Source organism: Natator depressus, chromosome 2 (assembly GCF_965152275.1).
Source record: "Natator depressus isolate rNatDep1 chromosome 2, rNatDep2.hap1, whole genome shotgun sequence".
In the NCBI taxonomy this organism is placed as follows: domain Eukaryota; kingdom Metazoa; phylum Chordata; order Testudines; family Cheloniidae; genus Natator; species Natator depressus.
In genome coordinates, this window is record NC_134235.1 from 170,671,149 (window position 1) to 170,690,584 (window position 19,436).

At 40.7% G+C, this 19,436-nt stretch overlaps 1 protein-coding gene across 1 annotated transcript in view; it reads left to right on the forward strand.

Moving 5' to 3' along the window:
* The window catches only part of EGFR (epidermal growth factor receptor), a 219,974-nt gene extending 208,555 nt beyond the window's left edge, over positions 1–11,419 (forward strand). Inside the window, exons 24-28 of the mRNA XM_074945280.1 lie at positions 3,114–3,211; positions 4,239–4,406; positions 4,523–4,570; positions 4,811–4,913; positions 5,999–11,419. Coding sequence (XP_074801381.1) covers positions 3,114–3,211; positions 4,239–4,406; positions 4,523–4,570; positions 4,811–4,913; positions 5,999–6,375 — 794 coding nt within the window. The 3' untranslated portion in view covers positions 6,376–11,419. The remainder of the gene's footprint in view (positions 1–3,113; positions 3,212–4,238; positions 4,407–4,522; positions 4,571–4,810; positions 4,914–5,998) is intronic.
* Positions 11,420–19,436: the final 8,017 nt, after the last annotated feature.

Below are 19,436 nucleotides of genomic sequence, written 5' to 3' on the forward strand. Positions count from 1 at the left end.
GGTTAGAAAACCATTCCCAGAGAGTAGTTATCAGTGGTTCACAGTCATGCTGAAAGGGTATAACAAGTGGGATCCCGCAGGGATCAGTTCTGGGTCCGGTTCTGTTCAATATCTTCATCATTGATTTAAAAGAAGAGTGCTGCGTAAACTCGAAAACTTGTCTCTTCCAACAGAAGTTGGTTCAATAAAAGATATTACCTCACCCTGCTTCTCTCTTTCAAAACCTGGGACCAGCATGGCTACAACAACACTGCAAATAATGATTAGTAAGAAGATAGTTAGATATGTTCATCAGTGATTTAGATAATGGCATAGAGAGTACACCTATAAAGTTTGTGCATGATACCAAGCTGGAAGGGGTTGCAAATGCTGTGGAGGATAGGATTAAAGTTCAAAATGATCTGGACAAACTGGAGAAATGGACTAAAGTAAATAGGATGAAATTCAATAAGAATAAATGCAAAGTACTCCATTTAGGAAGGAACAATCAGGTGCACACATACAAAATGGGAAATAACTGCCTAAGAAGGAGTACTGTGGAAATGGATCTGGGGGACATAGTAGACCATAAGCTAAATATGAGTCAACAGTGTAATGCTTTTGCAAAAAAAAGCGAACAACATTCTGGGATGTACGAGCAGGAGTATTGTAAGCAAGAGATGAGAAGTAATTCTTCGCTCTACTCCTCGGTGATTAGGCCTCAACTGGAGTATTGTGTCCAGTTCTGTGTGGACAAATTGGAGAAATTCCAGAGAAGAGCAACAAAAATGATTAAAGGTCTAGAAACATGACCAATGAGGGAAGATTAAAAACATTAGGTTTGTTTAATCTGGAAAAGAGAAGATTGAGAGGGGAAATAACAGTTTTCAAGTACATAAAAGGTTGTTACAAGGAGGACAGAGAAAAATTATTCTTCTTAACCTCTGAGGATAGGACAAGAAGCAATGGACTTAAATTGCAGCAAGGGTGGTTTATGTTGGACATTAGGAAAAACTTCCTAACTGTCAGGGTAGTTAAGCACTGGAATAAATTGCCTAGGGAGGTTGTGGAATCTCCATCATTGGAGATTTTAAAGAGCAGGTTAGACAAACACCTGTCAGGGATGGTCCAGATAATACCTAGTCCTGCCATCAGTGCAGGGGACTGGACTAGATGACCTCTCGAGGTCCCTTCCAGTCCTATGATTCTATGAGAACTGAAATACAATTTTACTGGTAAACGATCAGCCAAATAAAGCCATACACTTCTAATCTGGAAAGAAATCTAAACCTGAGTTTCTACCAAAGGGCCCAATTCTGTTCTCACTGAAGCCAGTGGGAGTTTTACCAACTCTAATGGGATCAGGCCCAATATTGTATTTAGTAAATGAAGACTATGGAAACATTTAAAGTAAACCCTAACTGAAATATATATACTAAAAAAAAATCATCCCGTCAACTTAGAAAGAAAAAACTAATAAAATGTGCAAAATAATCACTACATCAAATTATAAATAAAAATCTAAACCAATAAAATATTAAATATTAAAATATGTATAAAATTAACTTAATATTATTTTTTAAAACCTGTTTTCAATCTAAATGGGCCAGTTTCTGCCCTAGTGTAAATCACTATAGATCTGCTGACTTCATTTAGAATAATTAGCAATGAAGAACGATGCTGCCTCTCTGTACAGAAGTTAGGGCACAGGAAACGCATCTCACCACTGGAGCCAACTGTAAATTTTGGGTTTTCTTTCAAAGTTGTTATAATGCAAAGTTTATTGGTTTTAAAGGTACGTGACAATATTCAACCCGCAGCTCAATTAACCAACGTGTTTTAAAAATGAATTGACGTTACTTTACAACAGCAACCATATCTCATTTTCCCCATTTGCTCCAACAGTGAGATGAATTTCCTGCATAGGCTGAAGTATCTGAACAAAGTGGAAGCCATTATTGCAGCAACAGGAATTAAATAAACCACAGGGAGATGTACATGTAACTCCCTGCTCCAATGAATATTTAAGGATTTATACAAAGTGGAATAGCTTCAACAGGAGAGACTGAGCGCAACCCACCCTAGAATAGTCAATAGTCTAGTGGTTAGGATGCTCACCGGGAGAGGAAGATCTGAGTTTGTCACTACTCCAGAGTGGGGATTCAAACCTGGGTGTCTCACCTTCCAAGCAAGTGCCCTACCCACCCCATAGGCTAAAGGTTATAAGGCGACTTGCATATTTCTCCCCCTCCCTCTTTCTCTCACTCACTCACTCTCCCCCCCATCCCCCCCGAAAGCTGGTTCCTGGCCAAAACTAATCTTGTCAAATTCACAGATAGTGTCAGGTCAGCCGAAACTTCATTTTTCAACAAATCAACTTTTTGACCCAGAAAGTCTGCCCAGTTCTGTTAGCCTATCTGTAGGGTGCTGTGCATAGGAGATGATTAAAAATCAACAATTACTCATGGGGCCCTGTTCTGGTCTCAGTTACCCAGGTGATTTCCATGAGAGGTGCGCCCATGTAAATGAGAACAAAATTGGCGCACTAGAGGCAAATCCAGATACCATCACCAGGCCAGGTACTGGTCAGATATATAGGAAAATGGGGGAGAGAAATCCTCCCTACACCGTTGTGGAGTGGCTCTGAAGCTGAAGTAGCCTTCACAGATCTGCCAGGTGGAGTGGGGGTATGTCAGTGCTTGCATAGCATTGGATCCACTGCCCATCTCCTGGTCCAGCACTCCCTTCCCCATCCTGTGGGCTGCTATGTAGTGAGCTTGTGTGGAGCAGGGATCCCGACCTTTTAGGAGGACTATGCCAGAAGGAGTTAAAGGAGGGTACTCCCTGCATGTTGATGCTAAGCAGGAATCTTTCTACCATATCTTTTGTTTTTTTTTTTGTTTTTTTTGGTCTTCCAAGAAGAGCAGAGAGTGGTGTTCTTAAATGTCAAAAAGAAACAAAGAATAAAGTCTGACGAAAAGCTGATGTGACTGGATTTCTCATTGTTATGGTTTGATGTAATAGCTTCACATGTACCAAGTTCCTATCCTTTACATCTTAGTTTAAAATTCTCTTCAGGTTTAATGGCTAAGATCATTTGATTTATGCTTTTGTTTTCCATACTGTCCCTTCAGGCTGGATGATAGATGCAGACAGTCGCCCCAAGTTTCGTGAGCTGATATCAGAATTCTCCAAAATGGCTCGAGACCCTCAGCGCTATCTTGTTATACAGGTATTGATGAGAGCTTGTTTTACCAGGAAACCAAGATCTCAAACGATCACTTAGAAAGGGGGAAATAACAGCAAATATGAAGTAATACACACGGTATGCTCACAGACGAGCAACCTAAGGAGTTCAATGATTCCATGACCAAATGTCGAAAGAAACCGGACCACTTGAACATCGACAATATAGTCTCGTGCTGCTACTTTCAGTTAAAGAAAACTGCAATGCTGATTGTTCTAGTCCATTTCCACGTTGTTGCAGTAAATACTTAAGCATATTACCATTTGCTTTAAAATAAAGAATAGAACAAATAATAAATATGGATATGAGGAACAGAAATGTAACTAAGAATGCCAGGTTACTTCGTCTTTCATAGAAGCAAAGAAATTCATGGGAAAAACCTGTTAGACCACTGAGTCCATTTGTCTGCCAAGGCAGGATTGTGCCCGTCAGAACATTTGCTAACATTTAATGTGGAAAGAAGAGCTACGTAGGAGTACAACAGCAGTAACAGCAGAAATCTCAAATAGCCTCTCAGTTTATGGTGGAAAAAGAGAGCACAGGAAAGCTGTTAGTGTGTGTTGTGGAATTATTGAGAGATTTCACAAAGGGAACATTCAATAACATCATAACAAGACTGAAAAATGTATTTTATTGAATTTAGATCATGCTCCCATTTAAAGTCTGATATACTGCAACCTGCCAGGGCTAGAAACACATAGTTGGGCCCATACAAACACTTTCAGGACCAGTAAATTTTTCCATGCATGTGTCCTGGTTCAGGATTATCATCATTCCTGTTTCAATCCAGAAAGGAGGTTAGATTTTGAACACTTTAAAAAACAGATACTCTAGACATAGGCCTAACCAGAAACACCAGGTCCAGTTCCCACCTGAATTTACATCCAGGTCTAAATTTTGCAGTGGAGGCCCATCTCCAGAACATTTGTTTTTCTCGAGAGAGAAAGCTGTTTGCTGTAGAGCAGGCAGGAGGGTGTCCAGCAATCCGCTCTTACTGTGGTTTGGTTGACAGGGAGATGAAAGAATGCATTTGCCAAGCCCTACGGACTCCAAGTTTTATCGGACCTTGATGGAAGAGGAGGACATGGAAGACATTGTTGATGCAGACGAGTACCTCATTCCACACCAGGGATTTTTCAACAGCCCCTCCACATCCCGGACTCCCCTCTTGAGTTCATTGGTATGATATTTCATCCATGTTCACAGACCTAACAGTTTGGAATTAGTCATTTCCTAGGTCAGACAATATTTTTCTCTTTTTAAAATATCATTTTTCTCTCTTTCTCTCTTTTGAAGAGTGCTACTAGCAACAATTCAGCCACAACCTGCATTGATAGAAATGGGGTAAGTAAGTGTGATCAGCTAGCGTTAAAAGTATCTCATCACTGTGTTAATGTTGTGAACTGAATTAAAGAATCAAGTCTTGATTTAGCAGAGATGGTGTCTCAATTTCATCACCAGATGTTGGCTTTCTCTTCCTCCCCACCCCTTTTTTTCTGCACACACATTTACCTGTACACACCAGCCTCTATGAAATAGTCTGTTCTATACTCTGTTTCTTAACCTGTACCTTTAACCGAGCAGGGATACCCTGTGAGGGACGACAGCTTTGTCCAGCGCTACAGTTCAGATCCAACTGGCATCTTCTTGGAAGACAGCATAGATGATGGCTTCCTGCCTGCTCCAGGTGAGTACATCTGCTAGGTATCATCTGATCCTCAAGTTCATTCATTGATCAGCAACTTGGAATGCCATTTGCTTCTCTCTTAGATCTTTGAGGTTTCTTGGTGATCTCTGGGTAATCATTTTCCTTCCCCTCCCTCAGCAAAGGAGGAGTCCTTCACATCCCTTAAGATTCCCACAATTTTTCTTCACTGGTCAATAAATGGGGGCGGAGAAATTGTGCAGAATTTTTCTTTTCATTTTTTCCTAGATCTTTTCTGACAGCTTCTTGACCACATATCATCCACCATCACCACCAATCCGATTTCTACTTTTTGTTGTAGGTGCCTTATCAAGGATTTTTTCTTTTTTCTACTAATCAGACATTTCAGACAGTCTCTTCTAAGAACTCTTTAGTCCTCTTCATTGTTTTTATTGTAGAAACTCTGTTTCTTGTTGTTGCTCTTTTACTGCTTTCCAAACAGAAATATACTCAAGCAGAATGGATGGCACAATGAAATATGCAGTGTTGCTAACCGCAGTCTGACATGTACTTGTATAGCAGTTCGCTGGAACCAGAATTCATTGACTTAAAAGATCAGTAAGACTGTTACAAGGATGTTTTAATAAAATGATACTCACAATGCTTTGTCCTCAGCTAGTACTGCAATTGAGTAAGGGAAAGAGCCAGCATTGAGCATTGTATTGGGACATGGGGTCTCAGTTACTGTTGGTCTTTTTTTTTTTTTTAAGGCATTTCCATTATCTTTAAGTACTTCTCCAGATATATGGTTGCCCTCAGCTAAACTCCCTGGATAAGATTTCAAAACACTCCATGGGGATTTAGGGAAACACACTTCACTAAAAGCAATGGAAAATGTGTGGCTTAATTCCCTTGGCTGCTTTGAAAATCTGACTCCTGGAACCTTTGTTCAATGGAACTTCCTGCCTTTGGCTAAGTCTTGGAATCCTGAGAAAGATCCAAATGACTTGTGGGCTGATGTGGGAAAAGATTGTTTCCACATATATTAAAAATACACATCAGATCATTTTAAAGGACTGCATTAGTTACATATCTTAATTTCTTTCTTTCTTTTTTTTTAATCTCAGAATATGTCAATCAGTCAATCCCCAAAAAACCATCAGCATTTGTAGTACAGAATCCAATCTACAACAACGTCTCCCTCCCAGTAAACCCAAATCCCGCTCCAGCTTCAAGCTATCAGAATTCCCACAGCACAGCAGTGGACAACCCAGAGTATCTCAACACAAACCAGTCTCCTTTTGTCAAAACGGTTTTTGAAAGCTCCCCCTACTGGGACCAAACAGCCAATCACCAAATAAATCTGGACAATCCTGACTACCAACAGGACTACTTTCCTAAGGAAACTAAGCCTAATGGCATCTTTAAAGTTCCTGCAGCAGAAAATCCTGAATACTTAAGGGTAGCAGCACCAAAAACTGAATACATTGAAGCCTCAGCATGACCACAGAAAAATTCTCTCTTCTTGCAGTAATACAAACTAAAATCCAGATGAACAACTTGGCTGCTGCAGGATCAAGCTATGAACTGACAGAAGAGTAATCACAATTCACTGACAGACACGCTTTTCCTTTCAAGCTGGTGGGCTGAATTCACCAAGCTGATTTTACTATATATTTTGGGCTTTTCCTTGCCCATCCACATACATAACTTAGGCACATACCATACACATGCATGCATGTTGGACTACAGCAAGAACTTCCTGCAGATAAGAAATTGCAGGTGCATTCCTTCTGTTTTCAAATGGTAGCATTATAAAAACCAATTTGGAATTAACTGTAAGAATTCCTTTCTACAATGCCTATTTTTATAAACATTTCTAATGGAATTTTTGGATCTTTTACAAGATGAGACACTTGCTTGTTGTACTGTTGTGTGACTCTCGGATCACGAGGGGAAAAAAAAAGCAATACATTATTAAATCCCTTTCAAACTCTTGAAAGTTGGATAGCTGTTCCAAATTATTGGATCTTAAATATTGACTTCATTTACTGTACTGGTACAAACAGGAAAAAAATGAGTCAGAGAGAAGTGTGGAGATTCTGCTGATGAAGTGGTTTTTAAAATGGAACAGGTTTGGTGAAATTTTATAACCCACAGTGTATTTAGCACAAGGACTGGATGGCAGCACACATTACTGACCACTACTCTTGGAGTCCAGCAGGAAGAACTCAGCATACAGAAGAGTTGTTTGTAAATGTTTATAAAGTACTCACAAGTCTGTTTTCTGTATGTTGAATGCAAGCCTTTCTTTTTTCCATTCCATTGGTTAGCTGTAGATTTGTCAAATTACATTTTTAACAAAATTTTTAAAGATGTTGCTATGACTGAAAAATGAAGTGTCAATTCCCTTTGTCTCAATCGCATTTGGACAAACTTTCCCTAAAGGGCAAGGAAATGCAAAAGGTGTTAATTGGGTTATTTGTGAGAGCTGGTGATCCGAATGCAACTGCACAAAATTAAACTTGGCTAAGACAAAAATGCAAAAAATGCAACCAAAGGAAATGAGATTGTTTTTGTTTTGTTTTTTTAAGTAGCTCAGTAAAAAAAAATTTTTTCCCTGTATAAAAATTGCAAAGAAAAGGGGGGGAAATACACCACTATACTCTGTTAAACTTGTGGCAGAATATTGCCAATTGCTGTATCACTGTGCAGGAATCTGTTGTCTCTTACATGACTACAGCTGCTGTGTTAGGGTGGTCTTCTTTTATGCTAGGTACAAAGAAAATACAGTAATAATGCATCAAAGAGGAAAAAGAATAGTCTGAAGTGTTTGAATGCAATTGCTTAGTTTACTCTTCTGAAATTGGGGGCTGGGAATGCCACAGGCCTCTTTGAAGTCCAAGCCTGGTCGTCTAATTGTCACAGTGGAATAATCCAAATCAATATTTGGTTTAATAATAAATATACAATATATCTATTGTATATAAAACCATTGTAGCACAAAAAGTTAGAGATTGGTTCTCTTTAAGTTGTGTGTAGTTTTTAAAACTCCTGAAGTTCTTTTAATACCTTTTGATAACATTTTTGCTGTCTTCTTTGAAAGGAGTAGGAAAAAAATAGTTAAAGCATTGATTCAAAGAATAATAGTAATATGGAGCCATCCCTCCACTGCCTTGATGGAAAGAATATTTTAGCCAAATAGTTGGATCTGAAGCCAGATGTGAATCAAGCAATTTGCATGCTAAGATCCGTAATTAATAGTTAATCATTGGAAAATTACTTGAGATGACATAAAAACTGTAACAGAAAATATGTAATATTTATACTTGAGACATCAATGCAACCTATAGCATCAGGGAATGGTCAAATTTCACTCCTCCTCCACTATATTTGGAATACCTCAATGTAAATTCCAGCTGAAATATTGCATTTGTATCCAGATCAGGACCAAAGCCCTTAAAATGTTGTCATGGCAGGTTTGTTTGAGGAGGGGAAATGAAGACTGGCAGTGTAAAATATCTCATGTTAGATCAATGCAATGCAGGCTGCCATTGAAAACCAGGACACGTATAATAATGTGTCGCTAACAGTACGGAGTCTAGAGCCGGAGAGCAAATTTGATCAAAATACATTTATTGTCATCCTCTTTGGGCACATCTCACTCACAATGATTGGAGCCCAGCCACAGCCTTACAGAGAATAGGTAACAACTTGTATTATTTCCTTGTAGTTAAAACATTGAAAAAAATTCTGCTCTCAAGTACAGTTTACCCTAGATCTACACTGGTGTACCTGAGAGCAAAATGTTGTCCCAATGCCATGTTGAAAATGTGCCAGACACACACACGCTCACATCAACACACACTGTCATTTTAACAATCTTTTTTTTATTTTTTTCCCCATTAACAAACTCACAAGGGGATTGTATGTTTGTCAAACGACTTTTTAACAGAAATCATGGATAGTTTACTACTCAAAGCAATACAGTACGGTACAATACTACATCTTTTCCTACAGCCTTTCCAACGCCATTCCCAAAATGATTCAGTAACATTTTTAGCTTTAAAAATGATTATTTAAAAAAAAAAAAAAAAAAGTAGGGCTAAGTTACCAGCATTATGTAGCATGGAAACTATTTAATACAGATTAACCTCTCTACATTTTTTAAATGGTTCCTGGAGGACTTTGTAACATGACCACCATGAAAGCCAATGAGAGTCATGCAGCTATATTCTTTAAGAGTGTTTAAGAAATCTAAGGTTGAGTTCTCTTTTTTTTTAATTTATTTGTTTAATGGAAAACATAGCAGAGAGAATATAGGAGCCAGCTTCTGATGCAAGATTGTCTGTAATTTATGACCTATCCTAATTTATGTGGTACAGACTCTAGGTTTATGAACTAACAATATTTTTAAATCTGATAAATGTGTCATGATTTCCTAATAAGCAGCCCTAAGTTATTCAAAGACCAGCAGAAATAAAGAGCAATGAGCACATTAGCATATCAGCTCAGCTTCATTGTAGCAAACCATTTCAGTGCTATTTAAAATAAGTAAATGTGTGGTTTAAATTATCTGATTTTTTTTTTTCTGGGACACATGAATTGTGCAGCAGCAAAGATTCCACTTTGTATTGTAGAAATCTAAACGAATCAATGGGAGTTATGCGGCACTTTCACCTTGTGGAATCCCGATAAACTGCTGTTATACTGAATCCAGGACTAAAACCCTTCTTCTGCATCTCAGGCCATTTAGTCAGGCCTCTCTATAGCTGAGATGAAGGTGAACCATCTCAGCCGGTAGCAGTCTAAAGTCCCTTATCCTTTCTGTGGGAAAGTCACTAGAGGGCAACAGTGAGCATATGCGCTTGTACACAGGCATAAAGGCAATGATAAACTATACTTCAAGATCTCCTGCAGATCACCTCCCCTAGTGTGGTAGATTTCAGAGTAAATTGTACAGTTTCATATGATTATCAAACAGCAGCGTGTCACCACTCAGTGATCTACAATAAAACAATCAAACAAACCTAAGTGGCCAGTGAAGTATCAGAAAGCCCACATAGCTTTATTTGTCCATAACCAGTTTGCTAGAAGATTTATGAATCTAGCCCTAGGATCCAACTGATATGAAACAGACTGTAGGTATAATTGAGCAATCTTTCACTGGTACCCAAGTTGCTCACTTGTTTTTGTCAAATGAGAGTATTAGTTGCTGTGTTGGAATGGGATTTCATGATTATTGTATTATAGAGAAGGTCTGTAGAACAAGAAAAGGTTTTTAATTATATTTAAAGTGTGATTCCAGATGTACTGCTATATAAATTATTGCAACATTAGAGTAGAACCTAATTATAATGTAGACTATATCATTTTTTTTTTTTTTGCATTTTTCCTGGGCATTCAGAGTGGTCTCCATTATAAAGTGATCAGAGCTCCTCCAGTTTAAAACTAGGAGAGTAGCTGAAGGAGAATGTTCTTGCAATATCTGAGCAAAACACAGATTCTAATTTTGAGCAGTTTGTAAGGAAATTAAAATTGCAAGCTGATTAATAAGAAGGCAGCACCAATTATGCCATTATGATTAAGAGTCTGTCGGCAGGTCCATTATAAACGAGTTTCCCTAAATACTAATACATGATAGACCAGAACCATTTTAAAGGGTGCTCTATCAGGAGTTGTGGGCATAAAATGTCTCTTTAAAAAAAATATGCCTGAATAGAGAGAGACCTGCCAGACCACACCAGCTTTTAAAGGCTCATAGACTCTCACATGGGAGGGAGTTTTAAAATACTGCCTCTAATTTCTCGCATAAAGAGGAATGACACTGAACAGCATCGTGTGTACTTACCATACCACAATCACTAGCTTGGCAACTAATATGAAACTAATGTTAAACTGCTATTTTTAAATACCACATTTCAACATCATGAAGGTAAACTGCAAAATACCAGGAAATTCAAGGTTTAAGTCAGAATTTTCAAGTTCATTTGCTGTTTTTCAGTGTTCTGTGTACAGTGCAGTGTACTATAGCACACTTGGTTGTAAATTGTTTTGCACTGGGAAGGAGTTGGCTTGGGAAAGTCTGAAAATGTTTCAATATATCGTAAGAAGTAAATTTTCTGCAGGGTTCCATGCCCTTGTCCCACTTCCAAGTGAAGTGAAATAACCTGATGAATCTCTTTGGTCAGAGTACTTTGGACTACATGGCGCTCCTCACGTTTTTTTAATCTTTAAGGTTGATTTGCTGCTCCTTCCTATTCCATTCAGCTGATCTTTAGGGCCCTGAAGTGATAGATAGCGTTGCAGTTCCTCTGAAAAGGAAATAGGCCTGCATGGGATGGGGTGGCTGTAGGCAGAATTATATAGAGGGGCCATAGCCAGGGAATCTACACACAATACAGATCCACTGGCCCAAAATTTTCTTACAGGGGAAGCCATAGCAGTCATTGCTTACTACTTCAGCTCAGAATGATAGCAGCAATTGAGTGGCTAAGCAGGTGCCCAATGCCCTACCTGCTGATTGGGAGGAAAATCCCCTCAACTTCCACATAAGTCGGGGGGGGGGGGGCGGGTTGTGTTTTTTTGTGTTGGTGCAAAACCCATTTACTCAGGCTTTGTGCTACAAATGTGAATTTTATCCTATGCATAGAAGATCAAGTATGTGTATTCCGGATCCAATTTAACAGGACCACAGGACTCCAAATGATTCAAGCACTTCACATAGAAGTGCGTGTGGTGTCCTCCGTCTGTTTGGTAATGAATAACTGAATGTCAATAAGACACTTTGCATTTCCTGACAAGCATTCATTTTTCAGGTTAGAAGTTTAACATCACCTATAGCACACAAGCCACTACCTCTTCACTGTCCGCTGGTAAAATTGCCCTAGTCTCTCTTTTCTTTTTTTTTTTAAACACATTTCTCTGTGAGAAAACACTTTCGTCAGGACTAAGTGAGAAAATGTATCTGTTTGTATCCCCCTTCCTGAAGAAAATGTATAGTAATGAAATTTTAAACTCTGTATAGTTATACTGCCAAGCGGGACCCTTCACCAGAGTGCTTTGGTAATGTTGTTGTTAAATCACCACTAAACCGGATTTTTATATTGAAATCCCATTTTTTTAGCTTTGCTTTCCCAGTGAGTTTTGTTTCTTCTCTGCTCTAACATATGCCTTTTAAAAGTCTTTTTAAAAAAAAAAGGAAAAAGGAAAAAAAGTATTTATATAAAAGAAAAACAAGACCCCTTTACGTAGCCTTTTAAATGGGTTGCATTAGGACCAAAGAATGCGTCTTATTTTCTTGCTTTAAAGTAATTAATCAAAATGCCAATTGATCATCACTTCCACAGCTTTTTATTGGGGAGGGAATCGCCGCCCCCTAATCCTGCAAAAGGATCTGCACTGAGCCCCACTGACGTCAATGGGGCTTTTCATGAGAACAAGCATCTGCTGTGCACAGTGATTCAACTGGAGCCATGCATAGCACGTGGGCCAAATCTGATGTCTTTATTCAATTATGACTCATGGTCTGCTCAGTCAAAACACTCGTTAAATTAAGGGGACTTTGGGCCAAATAGGGACTGACTGAAAACTGAACAAGGACTTCAAGTTTTGGATCAATGTCAGGAAAAAAAAATTGAGTGGCAAATACTGAAGTGATTGGATCCCTGCTTTTCATCTGGGGAAGGTTGTAGCAAGCACGTTTCTGATTACATTATTTCTTTCAATATGGGGTGTGAACTGAGAGCGTGAAATTTTCATGACACACTTTTGTCTCCCTGCCATACATTCTGCCTGCTTTGGACACTTGCACAGGTTTCCAGGGCACCGGTATGTCCTTAAACGTATGGACTGGGAATTATGGTTCCAATTTCCAATTAATGTTAATGGGAATTAAGGTGACTTTGAGAGAAGGATGTAATATTCTTAGGGTATTCAGGTAAGAGTGAATGCATAGCAAACATTCAGTAGTGTCAAAGTCAAAGAAAGGGATTCTTTAAGAACGAATGAAACAATCTGGAACATTGCTGTCAGAAACCACATGATGCATTGAGCCAAACCCTGATCCCAACAAAGTCAGTGGCAAAATGCCTGAAGTTAGGATTTTGGTCCTTTATGTTCTGCTATATATATACAAATATATGTATGTGGCCCACACCTCATTGTTACCTCAGAGTAATTCATCCTCCTTACGAACAAGCTGAAAAATCAAAATCCCCAGCCCTGAACCTAACCAATAGCTTTATGGGGATTTGTCCATACGTAGGTGATACGGTACATGTTCTTAGCCCTCCCAGTGGTCCTGGAGCTTTTTTCCAAAACATCCTTCTAATATCTTAGAATCTATGTGAAGGCTGGGGGTTTTGAAAAGCCATTGTTGGCCAAATTCTGCTTCTACTCTGGTCACTGGGAGTTTCATCATTGATTTCAGTGGGAGCAGAGTGAGGCTAATATTGAGTGCTTTTGAAAATCCCTCTCATTATGCATAGGGATCCAACGGATCTGGTGCCCATTTTAGGCTGCTTTGTAATGATGCAATCAACTGGGAGTAATGTCTTGGTTATAGTAAACTATCAAGCAATATATCCATATAGAGAGTACCTTTTAGCATTGTAAAGTTAATCAACTATGAAAGCACTATTTGTACAAATAAGAAATGCTGTCTTTTATACAGTTTAATGATTTATACTATTGATCAAAGATTGTTTGTTTGTATATTGAGTGATAAAAATAAGGTGTATATTATTCTTGTTTTTAATTTTTGGAGAACATTTATTGTAATATACTGTATCGTCTTTGGGGGGGAATAAGTCAGGTTGGCTGGTTTGTAGGGTTAATAGTCATGGAAGAGCTAATGTTAAAAGTCTTTTATTGAGAGATTTTGAAAAGGTGTCACTATGGGGATTTAACCAGAGCTTACTGATCTTAATAATGAGGCACCTTTCCTCTCTCTAGCACATTTATGATACCCTCATGCCCAGTGTTCACTCTTTGAGTTTCATAGTGCAGTATGATACAACGAACAGTTTTGGCCATTGCAGCTGTTGTTTACCAAGGTGCTAGGGAAATGCACTCTTTGAAATGCACAGCAATGTCTCTCCTTAATTTTTACCACAAATATAGCAATCAAAGCAAACCCTCAAGCTCAAATCCACGGGATATTTTGCTTTTGAGGCCCATGCTATTGCCCATTTATAAACTGTATGCTATTAAAAAAAAAAAAAAGTCCCTTCTTAAGTTTCTCGCTCCACCAGCATTAACAGAGCAAGAATCCATGGTAAGGAGGTATAGATACATAACATAAAACTAAACTAAAAACCCACGAAAGACTTCAGTATGTAAGGGGGGGAAATAACACCACAAAAATGCCTGGAAAAATAAATAAATCAGACTTATAACCCCCCGACTCAAGGCAACAGAGTAAATAATCCTATGAAAAAAGCAAACAGTGAAATCTAGTTTTAATACATTATAGGAAAGAGTTTCTCAGACGAACAACATGGGAGCATGAATGAGTAGGGTTGCAGAGAAGGGGAAACCATATCAGTGGGGGTCATACCAATGTAGGGTATTAACCCAAATGGTGGAACTCCCCGTTGAATTAAATGGGAGTAGCATACAAGGGTCAAGGGAAGCACATAGTCCTAAATGTAATGGAGATTTCTATGGGGTATGTAGAAGGGAGAGAAAAGTTAGCCTAGGCTTCCTCTAGGAGAAAAATACATTGTGTAGCTGAGATGGTAAAAGGTCAGAGGAGTTGGAACTCGATACATGAAGCACAAGATCAGCCTGGATAAGTCCCCATTATACTTATTTGTAAATTAGTAATTTTTTTCTTTAAAGATGAACTTTGTACACAGAGAAAAAGCCATTCCAGCACCTTTCGCCCAGCCCCTTCCATTACATAAGCTGTATGCTGAACCACCTTGACTTATTTTATGCAGAAAATTATGTAGTCTTAAAATTCATATAACTGGTTCTCAGAAATGTCTAGTGTATATTAATGCATGATCTTTTTATTTTAATAAAAGTAATGAAATATGACTTTGCTATTTTGTAGTATTTTGTTCTTTCTAGAGATTAGTAGAGCCCTGCAAATCTGCAGATATCTGCAAACCATGTTTGTGGATTGGCTGCAGATGCTCATCTCTAGAGCCCTGCATGGATACAAAATTTGTAAGTCCAGCCTGGGGGAGGTTTCCCTCCCAGGTTATAATAATGCTTTGCACTTCTATAGCACCTTTCATACAAGGATCACCACACAATTTACAAACACTAATTTGCAGTACTGTAATAGCCATGTTGGTCCTAGGGTATCAGAGAGACAAAGTGGGTGAGGACATGTCTTTTATTGGACCAACTTCTCTTGGTGAAAGACACAGAGCTCTTCTTCAGGTCACTTCAATAAAGTGTTCTGTGTAAGCTCAAAAACTTCTCTCTTTCACCAACAGAAGTTGGTCCAACAAAAGATATTACCTCACCCACCTTGTCTCTCTAAACACTAATTTAGGCTCACAACTTCCCTATAAGGCAGAAAATAGCATTATTATCCAAGAAGGAAAACCCAGGCACAGAGAAGTTTCATAATTTGCCTGAAATCCAACAGAAAGACTATAGGAAAGCTGGGAACACAACCCACAGCCAAGATCTTCGAAAACAGAAGCCTAAAGTTAGGCTCCAATCCATAATAGTGCAACTAAGTAAAAGGCCTGATACTCAAATGTTCTGAGCACCCATAGGTTTCTGCTGACCTCAGTGATAGCAACATCAATGACAGTCTAAAGAGTGATATGAGCACTCCCTTTATTGTAAGGGGATCAGAGGGTCTGATTTATGAAGAGAGGGCAAAGGAAGTTAATATGTAAAGGTGGCAAAGGGGTATGTGACTGAGTTACAAATACTTGAGAATAAAAATATAAAAGGAGAGGGTTTGTTTATGGCCACAGAAGGATATGTCTACACTTTGAGTGGGGTGTGTAATTCCCAGCTCAAGAAGTCATACCTGTGCTAGCTCTAATCAAGCTAGCGTGCTAAAAATAGAGCGTAACCATGGGGGGGAGGGGAGAGGGCGAGCGGAGGGTGGGGCTAGCTGCCCCGAGTATGTGCCCAGCATCCCAGAGTAATGACTGAAATGAAACAAGGGAAAATTGAAGTTAGCTTATAGGAAAATATTTCTGAAAGTTAATTATTCTGTTAGAAAATATGAATTTGCAAAGGGAGGCCACTGAGGGAACCCTACAAAGTTCAAAGCAGACCTGATAAAACACTGGCCAATAGTATAGAGGCCGATCCAGCACTTGGTCACCCTACGTGATCCCAATAGCCTGTTCCAACTTTGGGCCCAAGCTATTGTAGAGCTGTGACTTTGCCTTCTGTATTATTTTAAGCTTGCTTTAAGTCGAATGACACCACTGGCATATAATACTGATTGGTGTGTAGTGCTGCTTAAGCTGAAACACAAAAGGGCAAGTAGGCAATTCCTATGATTGGGTTATTAGGCTTTGCTATGGTTAAAGGCCTATTATATTAGCATAAGGCCTTGTGGAGATAGTCCTGCTAAAGGCTGGTTTTAGCTAAAAGGATTGCAGGCCCCAAAAGCTAACTCTAGATCATAAATTCTGCACTTTCAGTCTGAGACACAAACGAGGGATCACAAAGGATACAGTGCACTGCAGGATTCTCTGGGGATGGCTTTAGCAAGCTGGTAACTAGGCAGTTAGACTGCAATAAAATATAGGCATTAAGACATAAGTGATGTAGGTTATTAATATGAATAAGTATAGGTGTGATTATGGAGACCTGGAATGCCACATATGGATGATAGGCAAGTAGCAATCTTGTTTTGGTCATGGAACCTGGTCAAATATGGCTAAGTATCCAAAAAGTTACATAAAAGTGGGGTATAAAATCCTCATCACTGTTTCCTAGTTTTTGTGTGCTCTCAGGTCTCAGCTGGGTCTGTGGTTTTCTGAGGCACTCCCCTAACATTTTTCAGAGTAACAGCCGTGTTAGTCTGTATTCGCAAAAAGAAAAGGAGTACTTGTGGCACCTTAGAGACTAACCAATTTATTTGAGCATAAGCTTTTGTGAGCTACAGCTCACTTCAGATCCCCTAACATTGCATTCCTCGCTTTGTCTTCTAAGTGTTGAAAGTATGCAATGAGACCTTATTGGCTTAAAGCTCTAGCTGAAGTTATATCTTGGTGCTCTGTTATTGGAAGTGGCATTATACTGGGGTTATTTTAATGTAAGGGGATAATTGAATATATCTGTCTCACTCACAAATCACACCAACCCCCTAATGAAAGAGAAGTATTCATCAGGGAAACTTCTGTGTAGCCCACTTTGGTCAAGAACCTGCAATGAGTTGATAAATAGCATATGTATGATTATTTATAAACATCGTACATTTGTATAGTTTTGTTATTGACTGACTACACTATCAAATTTGGCTCTTCTGATCTTGATGGTACCAAAATTTGGGGGTGTTCATGTCAGACATTTGGGTCTAAACCATCTCTCCTTTTAGCCAACTGTACAATTACATTAGCCCTGTTAGCAACCGTATTAACATAATGGTGGCCAGTTAGGTACATGCTTGTGCTAAGGACTTAAATCTCTCCCACAAAATATACAAAAGTACATACCATTTAGGGCAGAGGTGGGCAAACTATGTCCCGCAGGCCACATCCGGCCCATGGGACCCTCCTGCCCGGCCCCTGAGCTCCTGGCCCGGAAGGCTAGCCCCTGGTCCCTCCCCTGCTCTTCCCCCACCCCGCAGCCTCATTGTGCCATGCCATGCTCTGGGCAGCCGGGCAGTGCAGTTGCAGAGCCGCGGCCTGACCTGGTGCTCCAGGCAGCACGGTAAGGGGGTTGGGGGGGGTTGGATAGAGGGCAGGGGAGTTCAGGGGTGTGGTCATGGGTCAGGGGTATGGATAGGGGTCGGGGGGGGGTCAGAAGGCAGGGAACAGGGGGGTTGGATGGGGCAGAGGTCCCGGGGGAGCCATCAGGGGGCAAGAAGTGGGTGGCGGGGGGTTGGATAGGAGGCAGGGGCCGGGCCACACCTGGCTGTTTGGGGAGAGACAGCCTCCCCTAACCGGCCCTCCATGCAATTTTGGGACTGATGCCGTAGACCCCATGTAGTGAGGTGGACTGTCTCTTCCCCGCACCCCCCACCCCCGACACAGAGGAAGAGGGTGGCTCCACCCCCTCGTGGGCAGAGCCCCACCCTCTAGCTCTGCCCCCAGAAGCCAAGGGGCAGGGCCAGAAGTATAAAGAAAGGACCCGGCAGCTCAGTGGGGGCCCAGCCACTAGAGAGGACAGGTGCTTCCCCTGAGCTTTCTCGCTGGGAGGTGGCAGCAGGCCCTCAGCGTACAGACAACTGGCCTGGACCGCCTGGACCCTGGACTGACTGGACCCCAGGGGAAGCAGACAACTGGCCTGGACCACCCGGACTCCCGGAAGACCCAGCCCCGCAGGAAGCAGATGACTGACCTGGACTCCGGGATGATCCAACCCCGCAGGAGACAGATGGCTGGCCCGGACCACTGGCTGGCCCAATCCCGGCAGAGCTTCTGCTGGCAACTGGGGCTCCCGCCGATCACCTTACCTCACCAGACCAGGGAGGGTGGTGGGTGGAAGTGGCCCAGGGGTAGTAGACCCCTGTTTGGCTGCAACGCTGGCAGAGGGTGAGTCAGCGTGTTGCGGCTTGGATCCCTGCTGACGCAGTGGCAGATCCCTCCGCCACCCTTAGGGCCCTGGGCCGGATGCAGTGGAGTGGGAGGGCCTCTGTCCCCCTGCCACCCAAGTCTCCTGCTCCCTCAGGCTAGCTGAAGGAAAGCCTGAGGTAACAGACTTTGGTTGCAGGCCCAGGCTGAGTGACTTTGTTTCCAGTCCAGCTCTGAACCAGAACCTGGGCTCCTTAACTATTTGCAGCCCCACCTGAGTACAGGTTGGAGCTGAGAAACTTTGTTTACTGCCCCGCTCTGTACCAGAGTGTAGGCTGAATGACTATTTACAGCTCCACCTGAGTGCAGGCTTGAGCCATACTTTGACAGTCCTCAATGATTCCCACAGCAAGCGAGGTCCAGAGACTGAATGAGGTGGACTGGCCCTCCCTGGACCCAGGCAGCGAGGTACCCCGCCTTCCACCGACTGCACCCCAGTTGTGGATCTGAACTTTCCCAATGTTGGGGCAGGGGAGAAGATTGGCTCTTGGGTTTTGGTTTAGACCAGTCTTCAGGAGGCTAGAATCCAGCTTTAAATATTCATCTTACATGACGCTTAGCACACATGCTCTCAAAGCAGAAAGCCCTATGCTTTAAAACTAATTTTTAAATGGGAGCGTAAAGTATTATTGATTGCTCAAAGCAGTTTAGCTAGTTTAAAAAATGAAAGCAACTTGTAGGGTTTTAGCACATCTTAACATGGTATGATTTTAAAAAAATATATAAAATGTTGCATACTGATGGCCCATAATGCAGAGCAGGGTCTTTGCTCATGTTCTGCATAAAAGGTGAAATAAAGGCTTTAAAAACTGTTTCTATATACACAGTAACCTGTAAT